Source organism: Pongo pygmaeus, chromosome 18, assembly GCF_028885625.2.
Source record: "Pongo pygmaeus isolate AG05252 chromosome 18, NHGRI_mPonPyg2-v2.0_pri, whole genome shotgun sequence".
In the NCBI taxonomy this organism is placed as follows: Eukaryota; Metazoa; Chordata; class Mammalia; order Primates; family Hominidae; genus Pongo; species Pongo pygmaeus.
Genome location: NC_072391.2, coordinates 64,215,099 through 64,240,836, shown reverse-complemented (window position 1 = coordinate 64,240,836; position 25,738 = coordinate 64,215,099). Strand labels below are relative to the sequence as shown.

General features: G+C 53.7%; 3 protein-coding genes across 12 annotated transcripts; 2 read left to right on the top strand and 1 right to left on the bottom strand.

The window, feature by feature from the left end:
• Positions 1–74: 74 nt before the first annotated feature.
• LOC129015596 (cocaine esterase) lies at positions 75–12,831 on the bottom strand. Of its 8 annotated transcripts, none has more exons than XM_063655255.1 (13): positions 11,234–12,629; positions 8,048–8,160; positions 6,189–6,393; positions 5,083–5,224; positions 4,086–4,219; positions 3,746–4,004; positions 3,218–3,316; positions 2,790–2,933; positions 2,588–2,668; positions 2,171–2,315; positions 1,618–1,755; positions 1,032–1,104; positions 75–569 (listed from the first exon to the last, which is right to left on the bottom strand). In XM_063655255.1, exons 4-13 carry the CDS (start codon positions 5,200–5,202, stop codon positions 383–385), a joined length of 1,380 nt encoding a protein of 459 aa, XP_063511325.1. In that variant the 5' UTR covers positions 5,203–5,224; positions 6,189–6,393; positions 8,048–8,160; positions 11,234–12,629; the 3' UTR covers positions 75–382. The 8 variants fall into 8 exon arrangements, with proteins under 8 accessions (XP_063511325.1, XP_063511328.1, XP_063511326.1 ...); XM_063655258.1 differs by having other exon boundaries at positions 8,048–8,136; positions 11,234–11,535; XM_063655256.1 differs by having other exon boundaries at positions 8,048–8,112; positions 11,234–11,535.
• CIAO2B (cytosolic iron-sulfur assembly component 2B) lies at positions 12,690–15,063 on the top strand. 2 transcript variants are annotated; one of them, XM_054453827.2, is made up of 5 exons: positions 12,694–12,899; positions 13,056–13,133; positions 13,378–13,503; positions 14,304–14,349; positions 14,825–15,063. In XM_054453827.2, the coding sequence occupies exons 1-5, from the start codon at positions 12,732–12,734 to the stop codon at positions 14,920–14,922; spliced, it is 516 nt and encodes a 171-aa protein (XP_054309802.1). In that variant the 5' UTR covers positions 12,694–12,731; the 3' UTR covers positions 14,923–15,063. The 2 variants fall into 2 exon arrangements, with proteins under 2 accessions (XP_063511330.1, XP_054309802.1); XM_063655260.1 differs by having other exon boundaries at positions 12,690–12,899; positions 14,304–15,063.
• Positions 15,064–21,507: 6,444 nt separating this feature from the next.
• On the top strand, positions 21,508–25,428 carry RRAD (RRAD, Ras related glycolysis inhibitor and calcium channel regulator). 2 transcript variants are annotated; one of them, XM_054453821.1, is made up of 5 exons: positions 21,508–21,632; positions 21,901–22,291; positions 23,201–23,274; positions 23,399–23,603; positions 24,759–25,428. In XM_054453821.1, the coding sequence occupies exons 2-5, from the start codon at positions 21,916–21,918 to the stop codon at positions 25,034–25,036; spliced, it is 933 nt and encodes a 310-aa protein (XP_054309796.1). In that variant the 5' UTR covers positions 21,508–21,632; positions 21,901–21,915; the 3' UTR covers positions 25,037–25,428. The 2 variants fall into 2 exon arrangements, with proteins under 2 accessions (XP_054309796.1, XP_054309795.1); XM_054453820.1 differs by having other exon boundaries at positions 21,546–21,686.
• Positions 25,429–25,738: the final 310 nt, after the last annotated feature.

Genomic DNA, 25,738 nt, shown 5'->3' with positions numbered 1-25,738 from the left:
ACTCCTCACTAACTTGAAGCTCAAAACTTTCCTATTTAGCTTCTAATCTCAATCACACACTCTCTTTCTCTCTCTCTCTTTTTTTTTTTTTTTTTTTTTTTTTTTGAGAAGGGGTCTCACTGTGTTGCCCTGGCTGGTCTCAAATCTCTGAACTCAAGCCATCCTCCCATCTCAGCCTTCCCAATAGCTGGGATTACAGGTATGAGCCATCATGCCTGAGTAAGTTCTTCATAAATGCTTTCTGAATGGATGGATGCAAGAATGAATGAATGGCTAAGTGAATGAAGGAATCAACTTCTTTCTCCTTAGTGGGTGTGTGTGGGCACAGCAGGCTGACCCTCGCCTGTCAGCGAACCCACCCCCTCCTCCCCGGCACAGGGAGCTACAGCTCTGTGTGTCTCTCTTCAGGCTCCTTGAGCTCCTGGATCTTCTGGGGCAGCACCTTCTTCCAGAACTGGAGCCTGTGGGCCTTCAGAGCCCGGCCCACCGCAGGCTGTAGGTTCAGCTGCAGGTATTGCTCCTCCTGGTCGAACAGCGGCCAGTGTAGCAGACCCTCGCCGTTGGGGTTCCTGTAGACATGCCGTCCCAGCAGGGCGGTATGAGGGTCACTCTGAGCCCCCGGAGCCCAGACCTGAGCACCCTGAGTCTGGTCAGGCAAGGCAGCCAAGCAGGCCAGGTGGGCTTGGGGAATGAGCGGGGAGGCTTCCAGAAACAGGAAACAAACTCCCTCCAGCTAGTGTCAGCACCAGTGGAGGCGGGGCGGCCGGCTCTGTTGTGTCCCTCTCTCTGAGAGGGAGGCCCTGACGGTGGCACAGCACTGGCGCCCACCCTCCAGGTAGACCGGAGAGATGGAGCGTGTCCACTGCCCCACAGCACCCCCACCCTGTCCAAGTGGGTCCCGGAGCTGAGGAAGGGGCTATCATGTGACGAAGGATGGGGGTGTGCTCGTGAGGTCACCCCGACTAGGAGATTGCTGGATAGGCACAAGTCCCCCAACCCAGGGAGGTTGAGGCAGGGGTGTACAGTCTCACCCGTTACGAGCAAAGTTGGCCCAGTACTTCATCATCTTCCTGCTTAGCCGCTCCTCCTCCTCAGTGAATTTAACTGCAGAGAGAACGGGGACATGTGTCTTGGTCAGGATGTCCCACCTCAGCATCCCAGGTGGAGCTTGTCCTTGGCCCATTTGCCCTCTGTCCCCAGTCCCGCTTCTCTGCTTTTTCTCCCACTGCCCTTAGGAGCCAGCCCTCCCCTTTTCCAAACTTTCCCCTTAGTCCAAGCTCTGGCTGACTCCATCCTGGGCTCCTTCCTGGCCCTGAAGGCCCCTTCTTCCTTCTGACACTGGGAGTCATTGAAGAAACAAACATGTCCGTGAAACACCTGCTCTGCACCAGGCCAGACACCCATGGGTGGGGAGAGGCGGAGGGAGCACAGGCCACAGTCTGAAGAGTAGTTAATTCTAATCCTGGCGCAGCCTTTGGAGCTGCAAAACCTTGGACACATGATCTCATCCTCTCTCTGAGCCTCAGTTTCCTTATCTGGGCAGTGAGGACAATCAATCACCCTTCAGGGACCCAGCCAGGGTCCCGGCCCACCTCCGGGGAAAGGAAGAAGACTCACCGTAGTTGCCCCAGAAGAAAGTTCCAAAAACAAAAGGAAGTTCATCACCATGGTCTGCCTTCACGTGCGGCGGCCTGATGTTCTTGAGCCAGCTCGGCTGATGCTGGAACTCGTAGAAGTACACAGGGGCCCGGGAACCTGTGGGATGGACAGCCCATGACACGGTGGCCCCTCCCCTGAAGACTTCTTGCCTCACCTATGGTGATAAGATACCTAGGTCCAAAGCTGGCTGGAATCTGGACAGTGGGGTGTGGAGCCCCAGGCTGGGGAAGGAGCAGAGGAAGAGACTTGGGATAAATCATGGCCTCGGACTTCTTAGCTGTGTCATCTTGGGCAAGTCACTGAAGGTCCCTAACTTCAATTTCCTCATCTGTGAAATGGGGAAATGTCTGTCTCTTGGGCTAGCCATGAGGATTTACTGCAATGACGGACGTCAAGTGTCTCAGGGGCCCAATAAAAATGAGTGGGGACCTGGAAAGCAACAGGTCTCACCTGGAACCCACAGCCCTGAGCTGTACCCTGACAGCCAGGCCTTAGGTCCAAATATACTCACACTGAAAATGTGCTACTTGGAGTGCAGGGATCACAAACATGGAGTCCGCCATCAACTCCTGGAACTGAGCTTGGAGGGTCTTGGGATCCCCATTGTCCTCAATGTACTCCTCCATCAGCAGGTCACCAAATGTAGGAGGCAACATCTACCCCAGGTGGATCAGGAAAAGGCAGGTTAGACTGAATGCCAGAAGCAGGGAGGAGGTGGCCTCGGGCTTGGGGAGATGGACCATGAGATGCAATAGGAAGGGGGAGCAAAGGCGAGGCTCTGAGGTGACCCCACCCCCAAGCACACACACACCCAGGCCTTTGCTCATGGGGGTCACTACATAGGCAGGGTATCTGGGGGTTGGATTTCCTCTGCCTCAGGACAGGAGAGGAGCCTGTCTCCATTGACGAGGGACCCCAGGAGCCTTACCATTAGCCTTAACATTTCCTGCAGAGCAGCCTGGGAGGCCTCTCTGTGCATTTCCTTCTGGGTGTCATAGATACTTGTGACCTAGGAAGCCAGGAGAGAGTCAGTAGTTGGGGATGGAATAAGCCTGGAGCTCTGAAGCCCTGAACACCCCCCACTACCAGATGGGCTCCCCAGGCACTTGAGGGCTTGGATTTGGCCTCACCTTGGGGATAATCCAGCCGAATTCATCATTGTTGACACCAATGATGCTGGGAACATGTTGAAAGTCGGCAGAGGCCAGCAGCTCCTGGGGGTGCCTGGGCAGGAAGATCCCATCCACCACTCCGGGGATCATCATGTCGAAAGGCTGAGGGGAAATGCAAGGTTAGGGAACAAGATCAGGTCCCAGACATCTTCTGATGCCGTCTGAGTACCTTCCACTCCTTCCCGGTTCATCCCCGGATGCTCATATCCACCCCAGGAGGTCAATGCCTGGCTCAGGCATGCAACAACCTTCAGTCCCCACCCAGGACTATGACACCCAGGCAAGCAGATGAGGTAATGTGCTCAGGGAATATGAGGGGCATGCAGGCCTGCCAGCCCCATGCCTATTGCACCCCTTCCTCTACACCCACATCCGTTTAGACCGACCTTGTTAATTGCAAGAATCTCCTCTTTACTCTTGCCCCGCAGGCAGCCCACCAGGGCCTCAGAGTCAACGTGGTCACAGGCAGACAGATTGGCCACCACCTGCAAAGGGACCAGGCAGGGGCTGGCTCATCCTTCCCGGTAGAGGAGAGGAGTTTGCCCAAGGCCCTGGCCAAGGATAGGGGCACCCCAAATCTCAGAGGGTACTGCGTATGAATTCCTGCAGTTCTGATACTGTTCCAACTCAGAAGTCCCAGACAGAGGGGCCATCCCATCTGCCTAAATGGTTCTCCTCATGATGGGGATCCCTGGGGTGACAACTTTGCACAGAGGTCACAGAACAAGCTCGGCCTCTGCAATGGCAGAAGGATGCGCATTCTGACCCTGGAGCCCCCCAGCAATTCCACGGTAGGCAGCAGCTCCTGGATCATGCTCTCCGATGGCCCTTGTCACCCCTGTTTAACAGACAGAGGCTCTGAGGAGTATGAGGGGAGGTAGCAGGCCTAGGCCTCTGCAGCTGAGGGCACTCACCATGGAGATGACATCAGCCGAGCTGGCAATGAGGCCAGGCAGGAGGGCCACGCCACTCTCCATGATGGCCCCATGGAAGAGTCCTTGGGATATAGGGGACAAAACAAGTGAAGATACACTCGTGCCACCTGCAGACTCGCCAAAAATGGTGACACGGTCAGGGTTGCCTCCAAAGTGGGCGATATTCTGCCGGACCCAGCGTAGTGCGGCCACTTGGTCCAGATAGCCCCAGTTGCCGGTTGCATGTTTGTCTCCAGTGCTGAGAAGTAGCAGAGACAGGGATCACAGGGCTGTCCTGGCCCCACTCAACCCACATTGCTGAGCCCAGCCCTAGTCTCACCTGAAGAAGCCCAGGACACCCAGGCGGTACTGGATGGTGACCACCACCACGTCCTCCAAGGCGGCCAGCATGGAACCATCATACATGGAAGCCATGCCAAAAGCAAGCCCACCACCGTGGATCCACACCATCACCTGGGGAAATCAAGGCAGCTACCACCATGCTCCCACCCAGCCAGAACCCCACCAGGGCCACTACCTAGACCAACCAGTGCTTTGCCTCTGTCTACCTCCCCATTAGAACCCCAGCACAAATTCATTACGTGGGCCACAGACTAGGCACCCAAGATCTATCAGGAAGACCAGGACTCACATCTTTTGGGATCGACCACCTGTATCAAAGCCTGGTTTCATTAGCCCCAGAAAACTCACAAAAGTGAAAAGAAAAGGGGTGTCTCCCTGATGGCTCCACATGAACATTAATCAAAAATGTCCTTAGCCTGAACCACATAGTGAGACCCTGTTTCAACAGAAAATGTTTTAAAAATTAGCCAGGCATGGTGGAATAGGCCAGTAGTCCCAGCCACTCGAGAGGCTCAGATGGGAGGATCATCCAGGAATTCGAGGCTACAGAGAGCTACGTTCATGCCACTGCATTCTAGCCTGGGCAACAGAGCATGATGCCATCTCTAACAAAAAAGTTTTTGTGTGTGCCCATTCTCATAGGCCCAACAGATTATCCATGGCTGGGGTTGTTGGTCACCTCAAGGTGCAGCCCTTGGGCACTTGAGTGGATCTCCTGGCATTAGTTGGCTGGGTGAGTCCTGGGTCCAGCCCAGAGCCACAGCCTTTGACCTCTGGGAGCAGCCAGAACTCTGTGATCCCACGTCCAGGGGCCAGCTGCCCAGCCTGGGTAAGGAGCATTTCTTGGACCTGGTAGTGAGAAGCTTCTCAGCAGCATCCACTCTGCAGCAGGGCCTGAGCTAATATTGCCTTTCTAGCTTCTTGCAGAAGAACTGTCCTCCAACCTGCAGGGAACTGTGTGTCCAGACACCCACCGGCAGGTTAGAGCCTTCATGGCTATGGGCCGGCGTGTAGATGCTGAGGTACAGGCAGTCCTCGGACATGGAGATGGAAGGGATGGTCACATTGACTTGGTTCTGAACCTCTGAATCCATTGTGGTGAGGTCCTGCAGACACCTGGTAACCAGGGCAAACAATCAGTCCAGCAGCCAGATCGTGGCCAAAATGAGACCCTCGATTCAGATGTGCTCCCAGCCACCCTCAGCCCCTTCCCACAATACCCTGTTCACACATGATCCCTCTCAAAAATCTCTTCCCACCAAGTTACAGGCCACAGGCTCTGGGGAAGCTGGGATGGAGCTTGGACTTCCAGGGAGGCCTCGAGGTTATTGAGGACCTTGGGTATCATTCCTCCCGACGCTGGAAACCTTGACTCTTAGGGGTTTCTATGAGAACCATTGGCTGCATGTGTTGATATTCACCACTATATCGCTGTACCCCCACAGGCCTGGAACAGGGGAGTAGCCCACATATGTGTGCTACATGAGTGAATGGATGTTAATTTCTCATGAGAAGGGCAGTGGGATGTCCCTCATCCCAAGTCTAAACTCTCAAAAACTCATCATTCCACACGGCCTCCAGTTGGAAAAATATACACGTCTCTTGGCAAATGGCTCCTGGCCCTGTCAGTGGACACAGTGACTATGGAGAGTGCGGGTCCCCAGAAAGCTACCACTACTGTTCTCTTCAGCTATTTGCAACATCTGCCACTAGAGTTAGGGGCTCCTACAAGATTCATAGAGCCAACACGAACCTTTCCCAGGGACACCTGCCACTGGTGGCAGAGAACGCTCGGCATAACCAGAATCTGGGGAGATATGTGTGTCTCTGCCCCTCCCTTCACCACCTGGAGCCAATGTCCTCTGAATGCCAAGCTCTGATCCAGGAGTCTGAGAAGTTATTCTGCCCTCCCAAGCCTCAGCACGCTCATTGGAAAAATGCACGTGGGAATCCACGAAACTCAGAAGGAAAACTGGCTATGGGGGTTTAGATGAAATGACAACTGCAGCCTAGCTGAGCTCAGAGCACCCCAACCCGTGCCCCAGGGCCTGGAATTCCCTGGACCCCTGGGAGAGCTTACACAGCCGGATGGGTGGTTCCATCCCTCACACCACTCCAAGATTCAGGGGGCTCAGGCGGTGCAAATCGCAGCAGACCTAGAGGTGGCTTGGCAAAGGGAATTCCCAGGAAGGTATGGACCCCGGCATCGGCGCCCTTGACATGGACAAGACTCCCCACCACCTGCCCCGTGTGTGTGGTCCGGATGGGACTGGTAGAGTCCTGGCCTGTAGGCAGAGAGATAGACAACATTGTTGGGTTTGACCAATCAGCTGCCCTCCCAGACTGTTGGTATTGCCGCCTCCTTGCCATCCTCAGCTCAGCTCAAGGGACCCTGATCTATAAACACGGGCTTTACAAACTTCCTGCCTGTAACACTCCCTTCCCCCTCTGGCTTCCTGGGCTTGTCTCCATCCCACCAGGCTGAGGCTCCTTGGGGCCGGGCATCATCATTCAGCCCTACGACCTTCAAACAAAGGGTCACATGCCCTTGATGGGACTAGAGTGTCCTTCAACCGTAGGCCAGGTCATGTGACAGTAGGATGATGGTGGGAATTGGGCAGGCAGGTTTCCTGTCCTCAGGGATGTCATGCCCAAGGTGGCAAGAAATGACATAAAGAAAGCATCCTCGAAACCGTGAGTGATGTTGGTGAAAAGCAGTGCAAGAGAAAAGTATGGCTGTGGCTGGGACAGAAAAACCACTGCACCTGGCCTGGGGACCCTAGTGGAACTCTGTCTCTGCAACAAAATCAAGAAAATAAATTAGCGGGGTGTGGTGGTGCATGCCTGTAGTCCCAGCTATTTAGCAAGCTGAGGTGGGAAGACTGCATGAGCCTGGGAGGTTGAGACTACATTGAACCGTGATCGCGTCACTGCACTCCAGCCTGGGTGACAGAGTGAGAACCTGTCTCAAAAAAAAAAAAAAAAAAAAAAACGAAAAAAAAAAACAAAACACAGCCTATCTGCTGTGGGGATCAGGGAGGGAGCAAGTAATTGAAAATCACCTAAGAGAGAAAGTTAGTCCTCTTAATAGATACAGAATTTCTACAAAGAATATGCCAGCTACACAAAAGGAAAAGCAGCATAGGAATATGTTCAGAATAAGTGATACAAATTCAGTGTCTCTCAAATAAACAAAGAGAGCTTTATCTAATTTATAGTAAGAGAAATGCACATTGAATTCTCACTGTGATGTCAACCACTCATTTTGTGGTATCCCAACAAGCAAGACAATCAGATGTTACATATTTTCTATCAGAAGTATGCAGCACCACAGGTGAAGTAGCCCTCCAAAAAACAAAACAAAATAAAATAAATAAAACCTAAAACCCAAATCTGATTATGCCTCTAGAATATAAATACAAGTTTACAGGGTCGACAGGGGACAGAAGAACAGTTAAGAAGACTCTGCCGGGATGCAATCAGCAAAACCTGAATGGTGGGATCCTCTCCAGAACAAATAAACTGGTTTCTTCAACATGCAACAAAATTTAGAAAGAAAATAAAAGAGAGGCAGAGGGTAAATCTGAAGACTGAAAGAGATTCAAGAAGCACATAAAAATGACAGATAATAACAAGTGTTGGTAAGGATGTGGAAAACTTGGAACTTTCATACATTGCCAGTGGGAAGGTAAAATGGTGCAGCTGCTTTGGAAAACAGTCTGGCAGTTTTTCTGAGATTAAACATAGAGTTGCCATATGACTGAGCAATTCTACTCCTAAGTATAAAACAAGAAAATTGGCCATGCATGGAGGCTTATGCCTATAATCCCAGCACTTTGGGAGGTCAAGGTGGGTGGATCCCCTGAGGTCAGGAGTTCGAAACCAGCCTGGTCAACACGGTGAAACCCTGTCTGTACTAAAAATACAAAAAGTACTCACGTGTGGTGGTGTGTGCCTGTAATTAAAGCCGCTTGGGAGGCTGAGGCATGAGGATCCCTTGAACCCTGGAGATGGATGCTGCAGTGAGCCTGGGTGACAGAGTGAGACTCCATCTCAAAAAAAAAAAAAACTACCAATTTGCAAATTATGAACCTTATTTAATCCTGATTTATTTTTTAAAAACTTGTATTAATACAAGTATCATTTATAAATATTAAAAAACACTTGACTATATATTTGATTAAATTGAGAACATATTATGTTGTGGAAATACACACATACATATATATGTTCCTTTTCTTTTAGTAGGACATGATGAAAGATTTACAGATGATATCATGTCTGGGATTTGTTTCAAATGATGGTGAAAGAGAGAGGTGGCCATCCAGAAAACACCAGCTTATATTCAACCTGAGAAAGCTAATTTAAAACAGAAACAAGATCTTCGTCATTGCTGAAGGTGGACAATGGGTACATTGGATTTGTTATACTACTCTTTCTACCTCAGACTTGGCTCATCCTTTGGTGCTGTGCAACCCTCGAGCAGCCTTGACCCTCTCTGTGCCTCAGGGAGGTTCACCTGCTGTTGTTATTGCCACTAGCTCCCACCTGCTTGGCATCTTCCCTTTTGGAATCTCAGGTTCTGCTTTCTGTAAGATCTGAGCCCAGTTCCATAATAAAAAGTCAAAAAACAGGCCAGTCATGGTGGCGGACGTCTGTAATCCCAGCACTTTGGGAGGCCGAGGCGGGTGGATCACTTGAGGTTAGGAGTTCGAGACTAGCCTGGCCAACATGGTGAAACCCCATCTCTACCAAAAGATACAAAAATTAGCTGGGCATGGTGGCCCGTGCCTGTAGACCCAGGTATTTGGGAGGCTGAGGCATGAGAATCGCTTGAACCCAGGAAGCAGAGGTTGCAGTAACTCGAGATGGCACCACTGCACTCCAGCCTGGGTGACAAAGTGAGACTCTGTCTCAAGAAAAAAAAAAAAGTCAAAAAGCGAAAACAGCCTTAGGGAGCTAATGCCACCCTACACCTGTCAGTTCAACATGGATCAATATGTTTGATGCCACCCGGTGTGGGTGAGGCCAGGGTCAGTAGACATTTACAGACACCAGAGAGGACATTTTAACAATGTCTCCAAGTCAAAAGACCCATTCCTCTCCCGAGTAACATGCTCCTACACATGATTCCTTGCTGGAGGGGATGTCTATCCAGGTAATTCTCTGTGGCCACTGGCCACTGATGCCTGATGTTTGTTACAGCAAAGGACATCACCTGCTGAAATGTCCCTGGTTAGAGACCTGTTACATCAACTCATGTAATATAGAGATTCATTACTTGCTTCATCCTTGAGAGAAGCCCTTCCACTAATCAGTATGAAGAAGCTCTACCATGTAGGGGTGTGTGGAGGCCACCCCTCGTGTTAGAAAGTGGAAAAGCCTGGCCCCAGAAAGTGGGTGAGTTTATGACCGTTTGGATGAAAATCAATGACAAGTGCATACATCTATTCTTGTGTAAACTGCTGGGCACTGTGTGTACTGCAGTGTCAACAAGCAGTTTCCAGTGTGGGCCATGGGGACTTTGATGGCCACTGAGAAGCCAGGACTGGTTGGGTAAAAAGAGTATGGCACACATCACCTGTACCCTCCTATGGCTTGCCAATTATTTTTTCTGATTGTGGGTCCAACCCAAAATGTGTGTATATATATATATGTATATATATGTATATGTGTATATATATGTATATATATGTATATGTGTGTATATATGTATATATGTATATATGTATATATGTATGTATATATGTATGTATATATGTGTATATATATGTGTATATATATATGTGTGTGTGTGTATATATATATATATATTTGTCAGACAAGGTCTCTATCTGTTGCCCAGGTTGGAGGGCAGTAGTGTGATTACAGCTCTCCACCTCCTGGACTTGAGATCCTCCCGCCTCAGCCTCCTGAGTGGCTAGGAGTACAGCTGTCTGCCACCATGCCTGACTTTTTTTTTTTTTTTTTTTTTTTTGGTAGAGACAAGTCTTGTTGCCCAAGCTGGTCTGTAACTCCTAGCCTCAAGCGATCCTCCTATCTCTGCCTCTCAAAGTGCTGGGATAACAGGTGTGAGCCACTGTGCCTGGCCCAAAGTATTTTAAAAGGTAGCCATCTGTGAGGCCAGGCAGATCTTCCTGCTGGGCTCCTGGTGAACTCTAGAACGTGGTCAAGGGCAGGCACGGGAGGAAGCCCTGCAGGAGTGCACCATGGGGCGGGGGTATGGACTCCACCTGGGCAGATTAAATTGGGAAAGGGTCGGGAGAGGCAGTCAGATCATACACTTAGGAGAGTTTCAGTTGAGAGGACCAAAGGCCGAAACACTCCCCCAGCTTCTGATAAGGGCCTGGAGAAGCCTGGCAGTCACACAGAGCCTTCACCTTTGCCCTGGAAGCCAAGCTGTGCCCTTCCCCAGGTTGAGATAAATGGTGTCAGGGACACCACGAGCTTTTTGGCTTTTTTTTTTTTTTTTTTTTGTGACAGATTTTTGCTTTTTCACCCAGGCTGGAGTGCAATAGTGCAATGAAGGCTCACTGCAGCCTCAACCTCCCCTGCTAAAGTGATCCTCCCACCTCAGCCTCCCAAGTAGCTGGGACTACAGGTCACAGGCACCACAGCCCACTGATTTCTTCTAATTTTTTGTACACACCGAGCGAATCTCACTATGTTGCCCAGGCTGGCCTCCAAATCCTGGGCTCAAGTGATTCTCCCCCTCCGCCTTCCAATGTGCTGGGATTACAGGCGTAAGTCAACCGCACCCAACTACTGCAGCATCTTAGATCTGTTTTCGGATTTGGGGCCTGGAGGCTTCTGTTCCCCAAGGACTACTAACCTTTTCTGAGGCCCCTTTGGAGGGGTCAGAGCGCCCCCCTGGCCAATGACGCCACATACAGCCAGATGCTGCGAGAAGCTGTTATTGTTATTACCGGCCAGCAGCACTGGCTACAGCCCCAATCATAAGAGGGAAATGGACTGAATCCCCGCACCCCCAATCCCTCACCCACTCCGGCCCAAGGCTGCCGACCCGGCCTGGCACGTCCCGGCGCTCCTGGGGCCCCTGTACTCCGCTGGCTCCTCGCCGTGGTGTCCCGCAGCCCGACCCTTTCTGCGCTTCTAGGAGCCCACCTTGGGCGGCGGGGAGGCGTCGCGTAGGGCTCACGAGTTCCACGCTGTCATCTCCACCAGCTCCTACCTCTCAGGCACCTTCCCTCCCCGCACTGTCAGGTTCTGCCTCCGCAGCATTTGGCAGATCTGAGCCCAGTCTCTGTCGCCCCTCCGCGGGAGCCTCACCCTGGCCGTGGACTAGAAGCAGCAGGAGCCCACAGGCCACCGCGCTCAGCCGCGCGCGAAGTCGGTGCAGCCTCATGGTCGGCTCGCTGGTCTCGGTTCTCTGCCGGCGGTCACGCTGCTGTTCACCCAGAGGCTGCCCCAGGTCGTTCCAGCCGTGGATCAGTGCCTCGCCCAGCCTCGGAGTTTGGACTGGGCAGGGAGTGGGCGGGGTGCGCTGGCTTGGGCCAAGGAAAGGTGGGTCTGGTAGGAGAGCAGGACAGCAGGACTGAGCAGTCATAGGTGGGTGGGGATCTAGTGGCAGGCAGGCCCGGGCACGGCCACTTCCCTTCTGCCCAGGCCCCTTTGGCATCCTGGGAAGGGGCTGCGCGGCTTCTGTAGTCCCTCCGCGATCCAGAGAATCCTCTCCTCAAACCGGTCCTTGTCCACAGGCCCGATGAGCGTGCTGGGGAATCGATAGGAGGGAGCAATAAACTAGAACTGGAGACCCAAGGAGGGCTTCTCTGAGGAGGTGCACGTTCAGGATCCCCACAGGTGGAGAAATGGGAAAGAACTTGATCGGGGTGAAGGAACCGCTTGAGCAAAGGCAGGGAGGCGTGATGGCGCCCTTCATTCTGGAAGCTCCTCCTTGCTTTCAGGACTCAGTTTCCTGGGTTCCCCTTCACGGCCCCTCATCCCCTTACAGTCCAGGGTTTGAGGGTTTCCGCGGTCCCCTCCCTACTCAGTCACGCCCTTCTTTTGAAACGTACACGTGACCGCGGCACTTCTTAAGGAGCGCCCCCCTTTGCCTTGGTGGCTTTCAGTTTCCTCACCTCCCACGGAGACCATGGCCATGGTCATTTATCCACTTGACAAACATTTCACGAGCGCCTGCCGGTCCGAGCGATGGGGACGCCGTACTCCCGGGGCTATGGTGCAGCAGGGGAGGCAGGCGCGTCACCGGGAGGTCCCGAGACACTAGGAGACCTGCCAGGCCAGAGGCGACCAACCGTCCTGGATACGGGAGCTCCCGGCCAGCCTGACTTTCAGGAGGAAGGGGTGTGGGGATCACCTCCGATCGCCTTTGGTGCCCCCTAAGACCTGGCTCTGGCCTCTACGTTTCAGCCCGCTACTGGCTCGCACGACCCAGCGCCGCCAGGGTCCCTTCTCAGCGCCTTTGCTCCAGAGATCATCATGTTCCCGTGTCCCAGCAGCCAGCGCCGTGGTCACCGCTTCTCTCACACCTCAGGCGGAGAACCCACAACGCGGCGTGACCCTCGCGCTACCCCGTCGCCACACCACGCCCCCTTCCCGTTCTCCGGAAGTGCGCGGGTAGGAGCGGAAGCGCACGCCTGCTATGATCTGCGGTGGTGGTTCCGCGATGGTAGGCGGCGGTGTGGTCGGCGGCGGCCTCCTGGAGAATGCCAACCCCCTCATCTACCAGCGCTCTGGGGAGCGGCCCGTGACGGCGGGCGAGGAGGACGAGCAGGTTCCCGACAGCATCGACGCACGCGAGATCTTCGATATCCGCCGCTGCTGGGCGCGGGCGGGTTCCGGGGGCTTGCGGTGGGGGGAGCAGTGATGTAGAGCAGCTGGTGGAGCCGCATTCCAGCAGGGCGTTCCTGACAGAGGATTCTGAGTGGGCAAGGGCGCAGTGTCCCTTTTCCTTCACTTCCCACATCTGATTCGCTCCATCAATGACCCGGAGCATCCACTGACGCTAGAGGAGTTGAACGTAGTAGAGCAGGTGCGGGTTCAGGTGAGTCACTTCCGAGGGGAGCGAGTTGTTCCAGAGAGTCAGAAAGGTTTCTGTGCACCAGGAGCTGGTGTGCTCTACGCTCACGAACACCGAAGGGTATCTTTGGGAAGGGAGATTGTGCCTATTTTATGGGTGTTGAAACTGAGGCCCATAGAAGTTGGATGATTTGCCCAAAGCAACAAACTAAGAAGAGGGGCCTTGGGCTGAGGGTGGTTGACTCTTGACATCTCCCCTCCAAAACCAGGTTAGCGACCCCGAGAGTACAGTGGCTGTGGCCTTCACACCAACCATTCCGCACTGCAGCATGGCCACCCTTATTGGCCTGTCCATCAAGGTCAAGCTTCTGCGCTCCCTTCCTCAGCGTTTCAAGGTCAGTTGGAGCTGAGCCCCGGGAGTGGGACCAGGCATTGAGGGTCTACTGCTGAGGATGGGGACTAGGAGATCATGAACATGGAGAGGACATCAGAGTGGGGCCTGGAAGGATCCCCATTAGCAGAGAGGAAACTGGGAGGAAGCTTTCCAACTCGATGTGACAGGAATAAAGATCTGAGCTGGAAAGTGGAGAAAAGTATTGAAGAGTGTGGCAGGAAGGGCAGCAGGGAGCGGCAGATGGGTTTGGACCAGGGGTGGGGCACAGGCAGGCCTTTAAATCAGCAGTAGTGGGCCAGTTCTTTGGATAGAATTGGAATAGCTAGGGCCGGGCGCGGTGGCTCACGCCTGTAATCCCAACACTTTGGGAGGCTGAGGTGGGTGGATCACCTGAGGTTAGGAGTTGGAGACCAGCCTAGCCAACATGGTGAAACCTCATCTCTACTAAAAATACAAAAATTAGCGGGACGTGGTGGCGTGTGCCTGTGGTCCCAGCTACACGGGTGGCTGAGGAAGGAGAATCAAATTGAACCTGGGAGACAGAGGTTGCAGTGAGCCAAGATCGCACTACTGCACTCCAGCCTGGGCAACAGAGCAAGACTCAGTCTCGGAAAAAAAAAAAAAAAAGAAAAAAGAATTGGAATGCTTGTGGATGGGTTTGGGGTGTAACGGAAGGGCCAGAGTCCAAAGGCATGATTAGGAGGAAGGATCAGCTGGAGATGGTGCCTGAGGGTCTGGGGGCTGCAGGGAAAAGTGTGGGTCGGTGGGTGGGTGTTCAGGCCCTGGTTATCTCCCTCCCAGATGGATGTGCACATTACTCCGGGGACCCATGCCTCAGAGCATGCAGGTAAGTGTGGACTGGTGGTGAGGGTGTTGGCCCGGGCACCCCCTAAGCAGTCTGAGGCTTCCCCCTTGCACAGGAGTCTATGGGCAAGACGGGATGGGTAACTGCATGAGTGAAATTGCCAGACTCCTCAGTGTAGGTTATAGCCTAGACCAAAGCTGGCCTGACAAGACTCTCCTGTGCTTACCATGTCCTCTTCTCCCAAATCCCCTCTCACCAAATATACAGGACCAGAGTGTGTCAGGCTTCAGCAGCGCAGGAGGTAGCCGGGGGGAGGGATCCTAAGAAGGCAGATTAGGTGGGCTCAGGTGGTTGAAGTAGCCTTATCAAGATGTGTGGTCCTGGGAAGGAAGTGACAGGAGGGCTCTGTTGCCGCGGGGGACAGATCCTATACAGAGGTTCAGAGGTAGGGCTGGCTAGCACTCTGGCCAGAGCCTAGCTTTGACTCTGCCTTCTCCATACCCTCCTTCCAACCTAGTGAACAAGCAACTTGCAGATAAGGAGCGGGTGGCAGCTGCCCTGGAGAACACCCACCTCCTGGAGGTTGTGAATCAGTGCCTGTCAGCCCGCTCCTGAGCCTGGGCTTTGGCCCCTCAGCCTGCATACTGGTATCCTGGTCCCAGCTCCTGCCAGGGCTCTTACCCTTGTTTTCTTGAACCACTCACAATGAGAAACTAACATTTTGCTTTTTGTAATAAAGTTAATTTATATTCAGTTCCCAGCATGCCTTGGTGTCTTTCATCTTGGTGGAGTCATTTGGAGTTTGAGGGGGGATGGTGGTAGTCAGTGCCTCTGAAGGGTGGTGTACTTGCAACTTTTCGTAAAATAAAATCAAAATGGAAAGAGTAGTGTACGAATGTGCCTGTATGCCCACCACCACCACTAGAGTCAACAGTCGTTGACATATTGCAACACTGGCCTTATTTATGTGTGCATATATAAATATCAGTAAGGAAGCTGCAGAGACTTGACTCTTCACTTTGAAGTACTGCAGCTCCTATAGTCAATATAAGCCTGTATAGCCACAATACTTTTATCTGATCAGAAAATGAACAGTTCCTCAACACCATTTAATACCCAGGCATATCTGGATTTCCCTAATGTGTCATTCATAGTTGTTTTTGTTTTGTGTTTGAGACAAGGTCTTACCCTGTTGCCCAGGCCCAGGTGCAGTGGCAAGATTGTAGCTCACTGCAGCCTCCAACTCCTGGGTTCAAGCAGTCCTCCAGCCTTGGCCTCCCAAGTAGCTTGGATTACAGGCATACACCACCATTCCTGGCCAAATTTTTTTTTCTTTGATGGGACAGAGTCTTGCTCTGTTGCCCATGCTGGAATACAGCGGCACAATTATACCTTTCGCAGCCTTGACCTCCTGGGCTCAAGCGATCCTCCCACTTCAGCCTCCCGAATAGCTGGGACTGCAGGCATGCACCACTGTGCCTGGCTAATTTTTAATTTTCTTGTAGAGACAGGGTCTCCTAGGTTGCCCAGGCCGGTCTCTAGCTCCTGGGCTTAAGTGATCCTCCTGCCTCATCCTCCCAAAATGTTGGGATTACAGGTATGAGCCACCCTAACCAGCCCAATTTAAAAAATATATATTTATTTATTTATTTATTTATTTTTGGGTAGAGATGAGGCCTTGCTGTGTTGCCCAGCCTGGTCTCAAATTCTTGTCCTCAAGCAATTCTCTCGCCTGGTCTGCCAAAGCACTGGGATTACAGGCTTGAGTATCACACCTAGCTGTTTTTCAGTTTTTTTAAATTCAAAAAAACATTTTGTTAAGAGGTAAGTGTATTGCTCTGCCACCCAGGCTGGAGTGCAGTGATATGATCAGAGCTCACTGTAGCCTCAACCTCCTAAGCCCAAGTGATCCTCTTGCCTCAGTCTCCCAAGTAGCTGGGACTACAGGTGTGTGCTACCATGCCAGGCTAATTTTTTAATTTTTTGTAGAGACTGGGTCTCCCTGTGTTGCCTAAGCTGGTCTCAAACTCCCAGGCTCAAGCCTCACAAAGTGCTGGGATTACAGGTGTGAACACCACGCCTGGCCCTTTGTCTTTTTTCACAGTGATTTTTTGGAAAAGTTCAGAGAAGTCCCAGTCCTGCAGTCTGATTTGTTCCTGATAGATGTTGCCTGTAACTGGAAATTGGTCTAAAGGCCTCAATGAGTCCAGGTTTGAGCTTTTTGATGAAAACCCTGCCCAGGAGTGGCATATATATTTTATAAACCCACTAGTAGGTGTGTGATGCCAGCTTTTCCTGCTGTTAGTGATGGCTGTCTGGTCCCTGGTAAGGGCAGTGACATCAGACTTCTCTGTTGAAGGGAACCTGAGGCACCCTCTCAATCAGCCCTCCCAAAGGCGTGTGTCACCCGCAGTGTTGAGTAAGAGGGAAGCTCAGCACCGTGAAGTGATGTGCTCGGGTCTAAGTCCTCTGCCTCCCCTTGGCCCTGTGCCCAGATTGCATTTGGTCACCTGGACAGACTGTAGGGCTTAGCCGGTTAGGATCGCTTTCCCAGGGGGAACATCCTTCCTGCCTTAGTCTCATTCTGTGAGGATAAATGGCAATATTGAGAAGCAGTGCCCAACCCCACCTCATCCCTACTGAGGCCCGAATGTGACTGTGGGCAGAGAAGCCTCAGTAGGGATCCTGGCCATTTTGCACATCTGTTCTTGAGGGCCTGCTGACAGCATTGAGCCTATCCTAAGAGTGGAATTCAGCCGAGGGCTTTACACTTACTATCTAGTCAGTTCTCCATCCAGCCCTATGCGGCAATTGCTATCCTCTCTCTCTTTTTTTTTTTTTTTTTTTTTTTTGAGACACAGGACCTTGCTATGTTGCCCAGGCTGGAGTACGGTGACTATCCATAGGTATGATTATAGCACACTACAGCCTTGAATGCCTGGGTTCCAGGGATTCTCTTGCCTCAGCCTCCTGAATACTTGGGACTACAGGCGTGTGCCATCACACCTAGCTTGCTATTCTTTATCCCCAGTTTTTGGACAGGAAATAGGCTTCTAGAATAAATGTAGTCAGACCTCCATTATGCATGGGTTCTACATCTACGGGTACAACCCACTGTGGATCGAAAATGTAATTAGGCCTAGGATGACTGTGTCTGTACTGGACATGTACAAACTTTTTTTCTTGTTGTTATTCCCTAAACAATGCAGTCTAACAACAACTTACATAGCATTTACATTGTATTAGGTATTACAGTAGTAATCCGGAGATGACTTAAAATATATGGAAGAATGTGCAGAGGTTAAATGCAGATACTGTGCCATTTTATATAAGAGACTTGATCTCAGCCACTGAAGTTGAGTTTAAAAAATAAAGTAAAAAAAATATGTAAAGGAGTTAAGTATTCATGGATTTTGGGATTCATGGGGATCCTGGAACCAATCCCCTGTGGATACCAAGGGACAACTCTAATTTACTTCTCAAGATGTCTAGCTGGGCACGGTGGCTCACACTTGTAATCCCAGCATTTTGGGAGGCTGATGTGAGAGGATCGCCTGAGCCCAGCAGTTTGAGGCAAGCCTGGGCAACATAGCAAGATCCTGTCTCTAAAATAAAATTTTTGTGTGTAATTAGTGGAGAATGGTGGTGCGTGCCTGTGGTTCCAGCTACTCGGGAGGCGGAGGTGGGAGGATCGCTTGAGCCCAGGAGGTTGAGGCTGCAGTGAGCTATGATTGTGGCACTGCACTCCATCCTGGGTGACAGAGCAAGACCCTGTCTCAAAAAAAAAAGACAGCTAGGGAGTAAAGGAGGCCCTGAGCAGCTTGATAGGTGCTGTGCAGCTGGCAGGGGGCGCCATTGCCTACAGAAGGGGCTAAGCCCATCCTGAACCCCAACTCCTATTGCCCCGACTCAGCTCACTCTTAGGAGGGAGTGGCCTCGCCACCTAATGACCAAGAGGAGGTGCTGGATCTGGCTACCTAAGATCAGAGAGGTGAAGCCATCAGCCCCTGTTGCCCAGAGCTGCTTCATCTGTGATAGGGGGATAGTCACGGCAACCACTCGGGACTGCTCTTGGGAGATTTAAGTGGGTCTAGGCCTAGCTCTGATGATCTAGGCACTGTATCCCACACAGATGAGGAAGCTGAGGGCTCCAGAGAGGCAGGGTGAGCAGCTAAGCCCCAGGGAGCCTTCCCGAGCTGAAGGCCTCACACCCTGCGACGTGTGTACCTTCTGCCTGACAGTCCTTGTCTGAGGTGGCCATGGTGTCTGTGTTGAGCTGAGGACGAAGGGAGTCATGGGGGCAGCAGGTGTGGTTGAGTCATTTGGCTGGCCTTCCTGGCAGCCAGTCCATGGTGGGTGAGGGACACCAAACTGCTCATGCCACAGCTGACATATCAGATAGTTCTCTTGTCACTCTTGACTCATCAGTGCCTGGCCCCTGGCTGCCTGCAGGGCCACCATCTGTGCATCCTGGGCCAGTGCCCAGGGAACTTTCTGGAACCCCAGATGCTATCTGAGGACACAGGGGTACAGGGGGTGGTGAAGTTTGAGGTTCCTGAAACCCTCTACCAGGTATGTCTGGCTCTGCTGTTTCTGGCCTGTGACCCCTCAGGCCTTGGTTACCATGTCTACAAAATGGGAACAACAAATCATAGCTGAGTTTGACCCAGGGATTAGATGACATGTATGAACATGCCCAGCCATGTCTATTTTTGCTTATCATCCTGCCCCCAGCACAAGGGCCTGGCACACAGTAGGTATTTAGTACAGGACCGCGGAATGAATGAATGCATTGGGCCTTAGAACACAGCAGAGGTCCTGGAGCCTCAAGGCTGTGGTGTGAGGAGGGGGTGGGGACACTGAAGCCCAGCCCAGTTCCCTCTGCAACATCTTGTCACCTGAGGGAGGGGGAAGAGTGTGGGGACCTACAGAGAAGAGACATGGGTATGGGGCTAGGGGAGAGGTATCTGCATTGTTCCTGAGACCTCTGCCCCACTCCTGGACAGACCACCGTCCTGGAGAGAGTGGAGCAGAAACAGGAGAGGGACCACAAATTCACCTAACCTGCCCCATCCAACTAAGGATGATGATGATAAACATGCTCTTAGTGAGATATTACTGTGTGCCCGACTTGAACCAACTACTGTGCCTCTTTCATGTTTGTTTTGTTTCATAAATAACCGTCAGGAAGAGATGATCCCTGTTCTACACTGGAGAAACTGAGGCTCAGCCTAGATAAATGGACACAGGTGAAACAGCTAGCAAGGAGCACAGCTGGGATCTGAAGCCTGGGCGGACCTAGGAGTGGTTCTAGCCTAGTTTATTCCTCCTGGGCAGCCATGCTCAGCCCAGAGAGTGGGAGGACCAGGTGGTGGGAGTGGGGGTGTCTCAAGGTTGTGTCCTGGTGTTAATCCCTGGGGCCCCTGGCCATATCTAGCTTGTGGTGAGTGTCTCTGGCCTGTTGGAGCAGCCACTGGAATGCCTGGGGCTTGAGTGGCCCTTTGTGGATGCAGTTCCCTTGGCAATGAAGAAACACTGCTGAGGTCAAGAGCTCAGATTGCCAGAGGGGAAACCCAGCCCTCCTTCTTTGCATGGCCCCCTGCTGGGAAGGGCCACAGCTACCCCCCACCCTCGCCCTCTGCCAGACACCCAGGGGCTCTTTCCAGTGGCACAGTCGTGGAGTTGGAGGGGGCACAGGCAGCCCAGCCAGGATTCCTCATGGGAAGTGTGTACTGGCTCTTTAGACTTGTGTGCTAACGGGAGGCTCTGCCCATAACTCCCTCTTCCCACTGGAGTTCGTTCAGGAAGCCAGAACCAGCATGGGGATGCTCAGGCCTCCAAGATCCCCTAGGACCATGGGCAGGCCACCCCTCAGCCCAGCTTTTGCCTACTTTGAAGACCTCAAGGACAAGAGGGCCCTAATCTTAGCGAGCCAGGCCCTCCTCAATCCAAGGCCTTCTTAGGCGTTGCCAAGGAAACTGATGCAGCAGCCAAAGAGCCTGGCCCAGGTCTCCATGACAACCTACCACAGCCCACCAGGGTCCATCCATCTGTGATGTCACCTGAGCCCCAAATGGATGCCCTCCCACCCCCACCACACTTGTCACAATCAGATGTCACAGTCTGATAGCAGGTCCCTATTACAAAATACCTCACAGCCTGACCTGCAACCCTCACACCCCTGAGAGATAAGCAGGGAGCTAAGACACTCCTCATGCCTTGACCACACCCTGTGTTTATGCCCCTCTTGGGTGGGGGCCTGAACCTCCAGGCCCTGGATGTGCCCTGGGTGGCTGGCTCAGCCTGCAGCTAGAGGGAAGAAGTGAGACCTTGACGACTCAAAGTGGCTGGCTCCTGCTGGCATTCAACACCCATTGGCCTGGATTTCCCAACTCTGGGCAACTTCCAGTCCAGGAGCAGAATAACCAGGGCCAGGGCCAGGACCAGGGCTGAGGCAGTTATTTATTTTTAGCAGAGTTGCTGGCAGCTGCCTGGTGGGTGCTGGGAGGTGGGATGGGGACTGAGTTTAATCCCTTCCCTCTTCTGGGCTGGGGTTTCCTCCCCAGGATTCAAGCAGGCATCTCCACCTGAAACACTGTCAGAGCTGCCCCCACCCCCAGCAGCCCTCTCAGGGCCCCCAGGGGCTCATAGGGTGACACCAACCCTCACACTGAAGGGTAGGCTCATTAGGGAGAATCTTCAACTCCAGGATGGGGAGGGAGTGGAAAGGATTTTGTGTGAATTTAGGACACCCCCTAAATTCTAGCTCAGACCTGAGCCTATGGGGAGTGGGTGTCATGGGCAGAGAAGGGGGATCTCTGTCCAGCCTGTAACTAGTTTACTTGCTAAGAGGACGAGCCAGGACTAGGGGAGAGGAAAGGGAGAATTCACTCTCACGGGGCCAGACCGAATTCTTCTCCAGAGGGCAGTTGCTGCTCTTGGCTGGTTGGGTTTACCCCGCTGCCTGCCTCCCCATCACGTACTCCCCTCGCAACCTCGCTCTCTCTCTCCTCCTCACACACACACCCTCAGCCCCGGACCTCGCCTACCGGTCAGCCCCTCTATTCCCAGACAGCTACGGCTACTCCCCTGGCGAGTAGGGCGGGGTGTCGGGGATGTGAGGTCCGAGGAGGAGGGTGGGGGATTCCCCTGGTGGGGGTGGACAGACACGTCAGCCCCCGCAGCAGCGTGGACCGGGGGCGGGAGCGGGGGCGGGTGGAGGCTTAAATAGGCGGCTCTGGAGCCAGAGCCCAGTGCGGGCTGAGAAGGCGGTGGCTGCAGCAGCAGCGGCGGCGGAAACCCTAGAGTCCGAGTCCGGACTACGAGTGAGTGGCATCCTAATCCGGATCCTAGTCCCGAGCGTGTCTGTGTGCGAGTGGGTGAGTGTCCTGGCGGAGCGGGGTCGGGGCGGCTGCAGATGGATGCGCCAGGTCCGGAGGGGTCCCGGGTGAGGGTGCCGCGACCTCGGTGCTGGGGGAGGGCTGCGGCGGGACCTCGGCCGGAGCATCCCGCCTGACTCCGGGTTGGGCAGCTGCGCCCCGGGTTCCGCCTCCCTCACGGCTTACACGGCCATTCGGGTTCCTGATCCCCTAGACGGTCCCGGACGCGATGACCCTGAACGGCGGCGGCAGCAGAGCGGGCGGGAGCCGCGGCGGGGGCCAGGAGCGCGAGCGCCGTCGGGGCAGCACACCCTGGGGCCCCGCCCCACCGCTCCACCGCCGCAGCATGCCGGTTGACGAGCGCGACCTGCAGGCGGCGCTGGCCCCGGGTGCCCTGGCGGCGGCGGCGGCCGCGGCCGGGACGGGGACCCAGGGTCCCAGGCTGGACTGGCCGGAGGACTCCGAGGACTCGCTCAGCTCAGGGGGCAGCGACTCAGACGAGAGCGTTTACAAGGTGCTGCTGCTGGGGGCGCCCGGCGTGGGCAAGAGCGCCCTGGCGCGCATCTTCGGCGGTGTGGAGGACGGGCCTGAAGCAGAGGCAGCAGGTGAGGGGACCCAGCTGTTCAGGGGAAGGACGATCCAGGGGCTAGGACTAGGGACTGAGACCGGGACTCAAAGCCGCAAATACCGTGGAATTATTGTTGTTGTTGTTGTTGTTATTATTATTATTATTATTGTTATTATTATTATTATTATTATTATTATTTTGAGACGGAGTTTCGCTCTTTTGCCCAGGCTGGAGTGCAGTGGCCTCGATCTAGGCTCACTGCAACCTCCGCCTTCAGGTTTCGAGGGATTCTCCTGCCTCAGCCTCCAGAGTAGCTAGGATTACAGGCGCCTGCTACCACGCCCGGCTAATATTTGTGTTTTTAGTAGAGTTGGGGTTTCACCATGTTGGCCAGGCTGGTCTCGAACTTCTGACCTCGTGATCTGCCCACTTTGGCTTCCCAAAGTGCTGGGATTACAGGCGTGAGCCACCGTGCCTGGCCAATACTGTGGAATTCTATTGGCGCTTTCAGAATCATGCCTCTACCTACCCATTTCATAAATAGGGAAAGGAAAGGAGAAGGGACACCCCCCAGCCTTTGGTAGGGAAGAAATGCCCAGAGTAGAAGGCCAGGGCATAGATATGGCTACTCTGTGGGATGGGACCAGACATCCCTCCCTGCCTATCAGGGACAGGTCAGAGTTTCTAACCAGAGGGATTTCTAAGAGAGGAGCCCTAGGTGGCCAAGGTCCCCAGGGGGCGCATGTGGGTGGAGGTCAGGCACACCATGCCCTCCATGCCCCCACTTCCCTGCCTGGCACTGCTGTTGCCACATACCAGCATCTGCAAGTGGAGTGGAGGGTAAGGAGGGGTCTGGGGAGGAGTTGGAGGGTGTGGCCAGAACAGGAAACCTGGCAACAGGGGCTTTGACAACCAGCTGGTAACTGTCTACTGGCCTTCTGCCTAGGGCACACCTATGATCGCTCCATTGTAGTGGACGGAGAAGAGGCATCACTCATGGTCTACGACATTTGGGAGCAGGTAGGGTGCAGGCTGAGACCCAGGGCAGGGGAGGGAGGAGTGAGTTGGGTTAGGGGTCTGGGAGTGCCAGGCTCGTGTCAGGGGCATGAGGACTGTTGGGCAGATGTGTGTGTGTGTTCTCCAGGACGGGGGCCGCTGGTTGCCCGGCCACTGCATGGCCATGGGGGATGCCTATGTCATCGTGTACTCAGTGACGGACAAGGGCAGCTTCGAGAAGGCCTCAGAACTGCGCGTCCAGCTGCGGCGTGCACGGCAAACAGATGATGTGCCCATCATCCTTGTGGGCAACAAGAGTGACCTGGTGCGCTCTCGTGAGGTCTCGGTGGATGGTGAGTAGGTGGCAGGTTGCAGGGGGAGGAAGCACCCAGCTGGGCCCTGATCCAGGCAGTCTTGGCTCAGCTTGAGTCCCCAGGGATCATCAGAGGCTAAAAATGTTCAGAAAGAAAATTGGTGGGGAGGGAAATGGGAGAGAGCGGATGCCTGCTCACAGGGCTCCAGAAGGCCCCAGAGGGCTGGGGAAAGAACCAAATCTGATAGGGCAGCTGGGCACCGCAGGGCCCTCCTCTCCTGCCCCTCTTGGTCCTGGCCTGGCTGGTTGGGGGGTAAGTGGGTGGAAGAGAGTGTAGGGGAACAGGCCAGGAGGTCAGAGCCTGTGTCCTAGGTCTGGGCCATTCTTAAAGTAGACTTGGCCCTGGGGAAGACCCTTCCCACTTGGCCTCAGCATCCTTTTCGGTGGGCCCCAGTACTGAGCCCCTCAGAGGAACCCAGCAGTGACTTGGTGACCTTGCCCCCGCAACCCCAGTCCACTGGATCATTCATCATGATATAACTTTGAATTAAAAAATACTAAGTTGTGCCGGGCGCAGGCCAGGGGGTAGCTAACACCTGTAATCCCAGCACTTTGGGAGGCCAAGGTGGGTGGATCACGAGGTCAGGAGATCGAGACCATCCTGGCTAGCATGGTGACACCCCATCTCTACTAAAAATACAAAAATTAGCCGGGCGTGGTGGCAGGCGCCTGTAGTCCCAGCTACTCGGGAGGCTGAGGCAGGAGAATGGCGTGAACCCCGGAGGCGGAGCTTGCAGTGAGCCGAGATTGTGCCACTGCACTCCAGCCTGGGAGACAGCGAGACTCCGTCTCAGAAAAATAAAATAAAATAAAATACTAAGTTGTCCAACATAGTTCTCATTTTCCTGTGTTTACTACTGTCGTACTTTGTTTAAATATCGGGCTTCAAATTATTTCAATAAATGGATCTCCTTTTGAGGGCCACTGTTTTGGGGGCTCCTTAAACGCAGGCACTCTGCTACTGGGTGACGCAGCAGTGCCCAGTACCCTCAGTACAGGAGCTGGGGTCTCTGTGTTTTTCGGGAGGACCTTGCAAATTCTCGAGTGGCAGCTTCCATGGGTGGCCAGTGTTGGAGGGGACTCCTCACTCACCCACCCTTTGTTTACTGGTGCCTGCCTTTCCCCACCCACACAGAGGGCCGGGCCTGCGCGGTGGTGTTTGACTGCAAGTTCATTGAGACATCAGCGGCATTGCACCACAATGTCCAGGCGCTGTTTGAAGGTGTCGTGCGCCAGATACGCCTGCGCAGGGACAGCAAAGAAGCCAACGCGCGACGGCAAGCAGGCACCCGGAGGCGAGAGAGCCTTGGCAAAAAGGCGAAGCGCTTCTTGGGCCGCATCGTAGCTCGTAACAGCCGCAAGATGGCCTTTCGCGCCAAGTCCAAGTCCTGCCACGACCTTTCGGTTCTCTAGGTCCCACCCGCTCCCACTATGGTGGGAGACGAACGGAAGGGTTGGTGGGCTGGCCCAGCCAACTGCCCCAGGTGCCTCAGAGCAGGCTCAGACTCTGGGTCCCTCGGAGCTGCCAGCCGCACCCCAAACCTCATGGTCATGGACAGATAGACAGTGCTGCCCTGCGAGGTGGCTCCCAGAGGCCAGTGAGGGCTGGGCCCACAGAGATGCATGCGCAGGCTCATATGCGTCCCAAGCAGCCGCAGCGCAGCCGCCGGGCAGGCCTGCGTGCCGGGAGAGAGGACTCCTGCCTTTTTTCACAGCCCGGGTGTGCCTGCCCTGGAGGGAGGCTGTTCAGTGCGGTGGCTATTTGTTTACATGCAGATTTTTGTAATAAAGGCTATTTCCTGATAGTCATGGCTATTGACTCTCTTTCCTCCTATCTGGGCGCTTCAGGAGCTGGAAGGATTTCTGAAGTTGAGGGATGGGGGCTCACTGCCCCACCCTAGTGTGTGGCCATGATGTGTTAATGTGAGGGTCCAGATACAGCCAGCTGGGATGGGCATCGGGTCTGGTTAGGGGTTCAAGGAGCAGGAGACACAAACCCCTCCCAGTCCCTGTTATCCAGATTCTTCTCTTTCTGCACTGGGGCCTGGCGTTGCCCAACTGATTGAGAGTTCAATCACCTCACTGTCCATAAAGGGAAACTGAGGCTGCTCAAGG

Bases quoted from the DNA above. Each gene is read 5' to 3' on its own strand.
- LOC129015596 (XM_054453822.2), bottom strand. From the start codon at position 11,747: ATGCCAAAGGGGCCTGGGCAGAAGGGAAGTGGCCGTGCCCGGGCCTGC. The intron at 2,316-2,587 runs GTAAGGCTCCTG...CACCTGGGGTAG, and splicing joins AGGAAATGTTAAGGCTAATG to ATGTTGCCTCCTACATTTGG. The intron at 570-1,031 runs GTGAGACTGTAC...GCATGTCTACAG, and splicing joins GCCAACTTTGCTCGTAACGG to GAACCCCAACGGCGAGGGTC.
- CIAO2B (XM_063655260.1), top strand. From the start codon at position 12,732: ATGATCTGCGGTGGTGGTTCCGCGATGGTAGGCGGCGGTGTGGTCGGC. The intron at 13,134-13,377 runs GTGAGTCACTTC...CTCCAAAACCAG, and splicing joins TAGAGCAGGTGCGGGTTCAG to GTTAGCGACCCCGAGAGTAC. The intron at 13,504-14,303 runs GTCAGTTGGAGC...TCTCCCTCCCAG, and splicing joins CCCTTCCTCAGCGTTTCAAG to ATGGATGTGCACATTACTCC.
- RRAD (XM_054453821.1), top strand. From the start codon at position 21,916: ATGACCCTGAACGGCGGCGGCAGCAGAGCGGGCGGGAGCCGCGGCGGG. The intron at 22,292-23,200 runs GTGAGGGGACCC...CCTTCTGCCTAG, and splicing joins GCCTGAAGCAGAGGCAGCAG to GGCACACCTATGATCGCTCC. The intron at 23,604-24,758 runs GTGAGTAGGTGG...CCACCCACACAG, and splicing joins TCGTGAGGTCTCGGTGGATG to AGGGCCGGGCCTGCGCGGTG.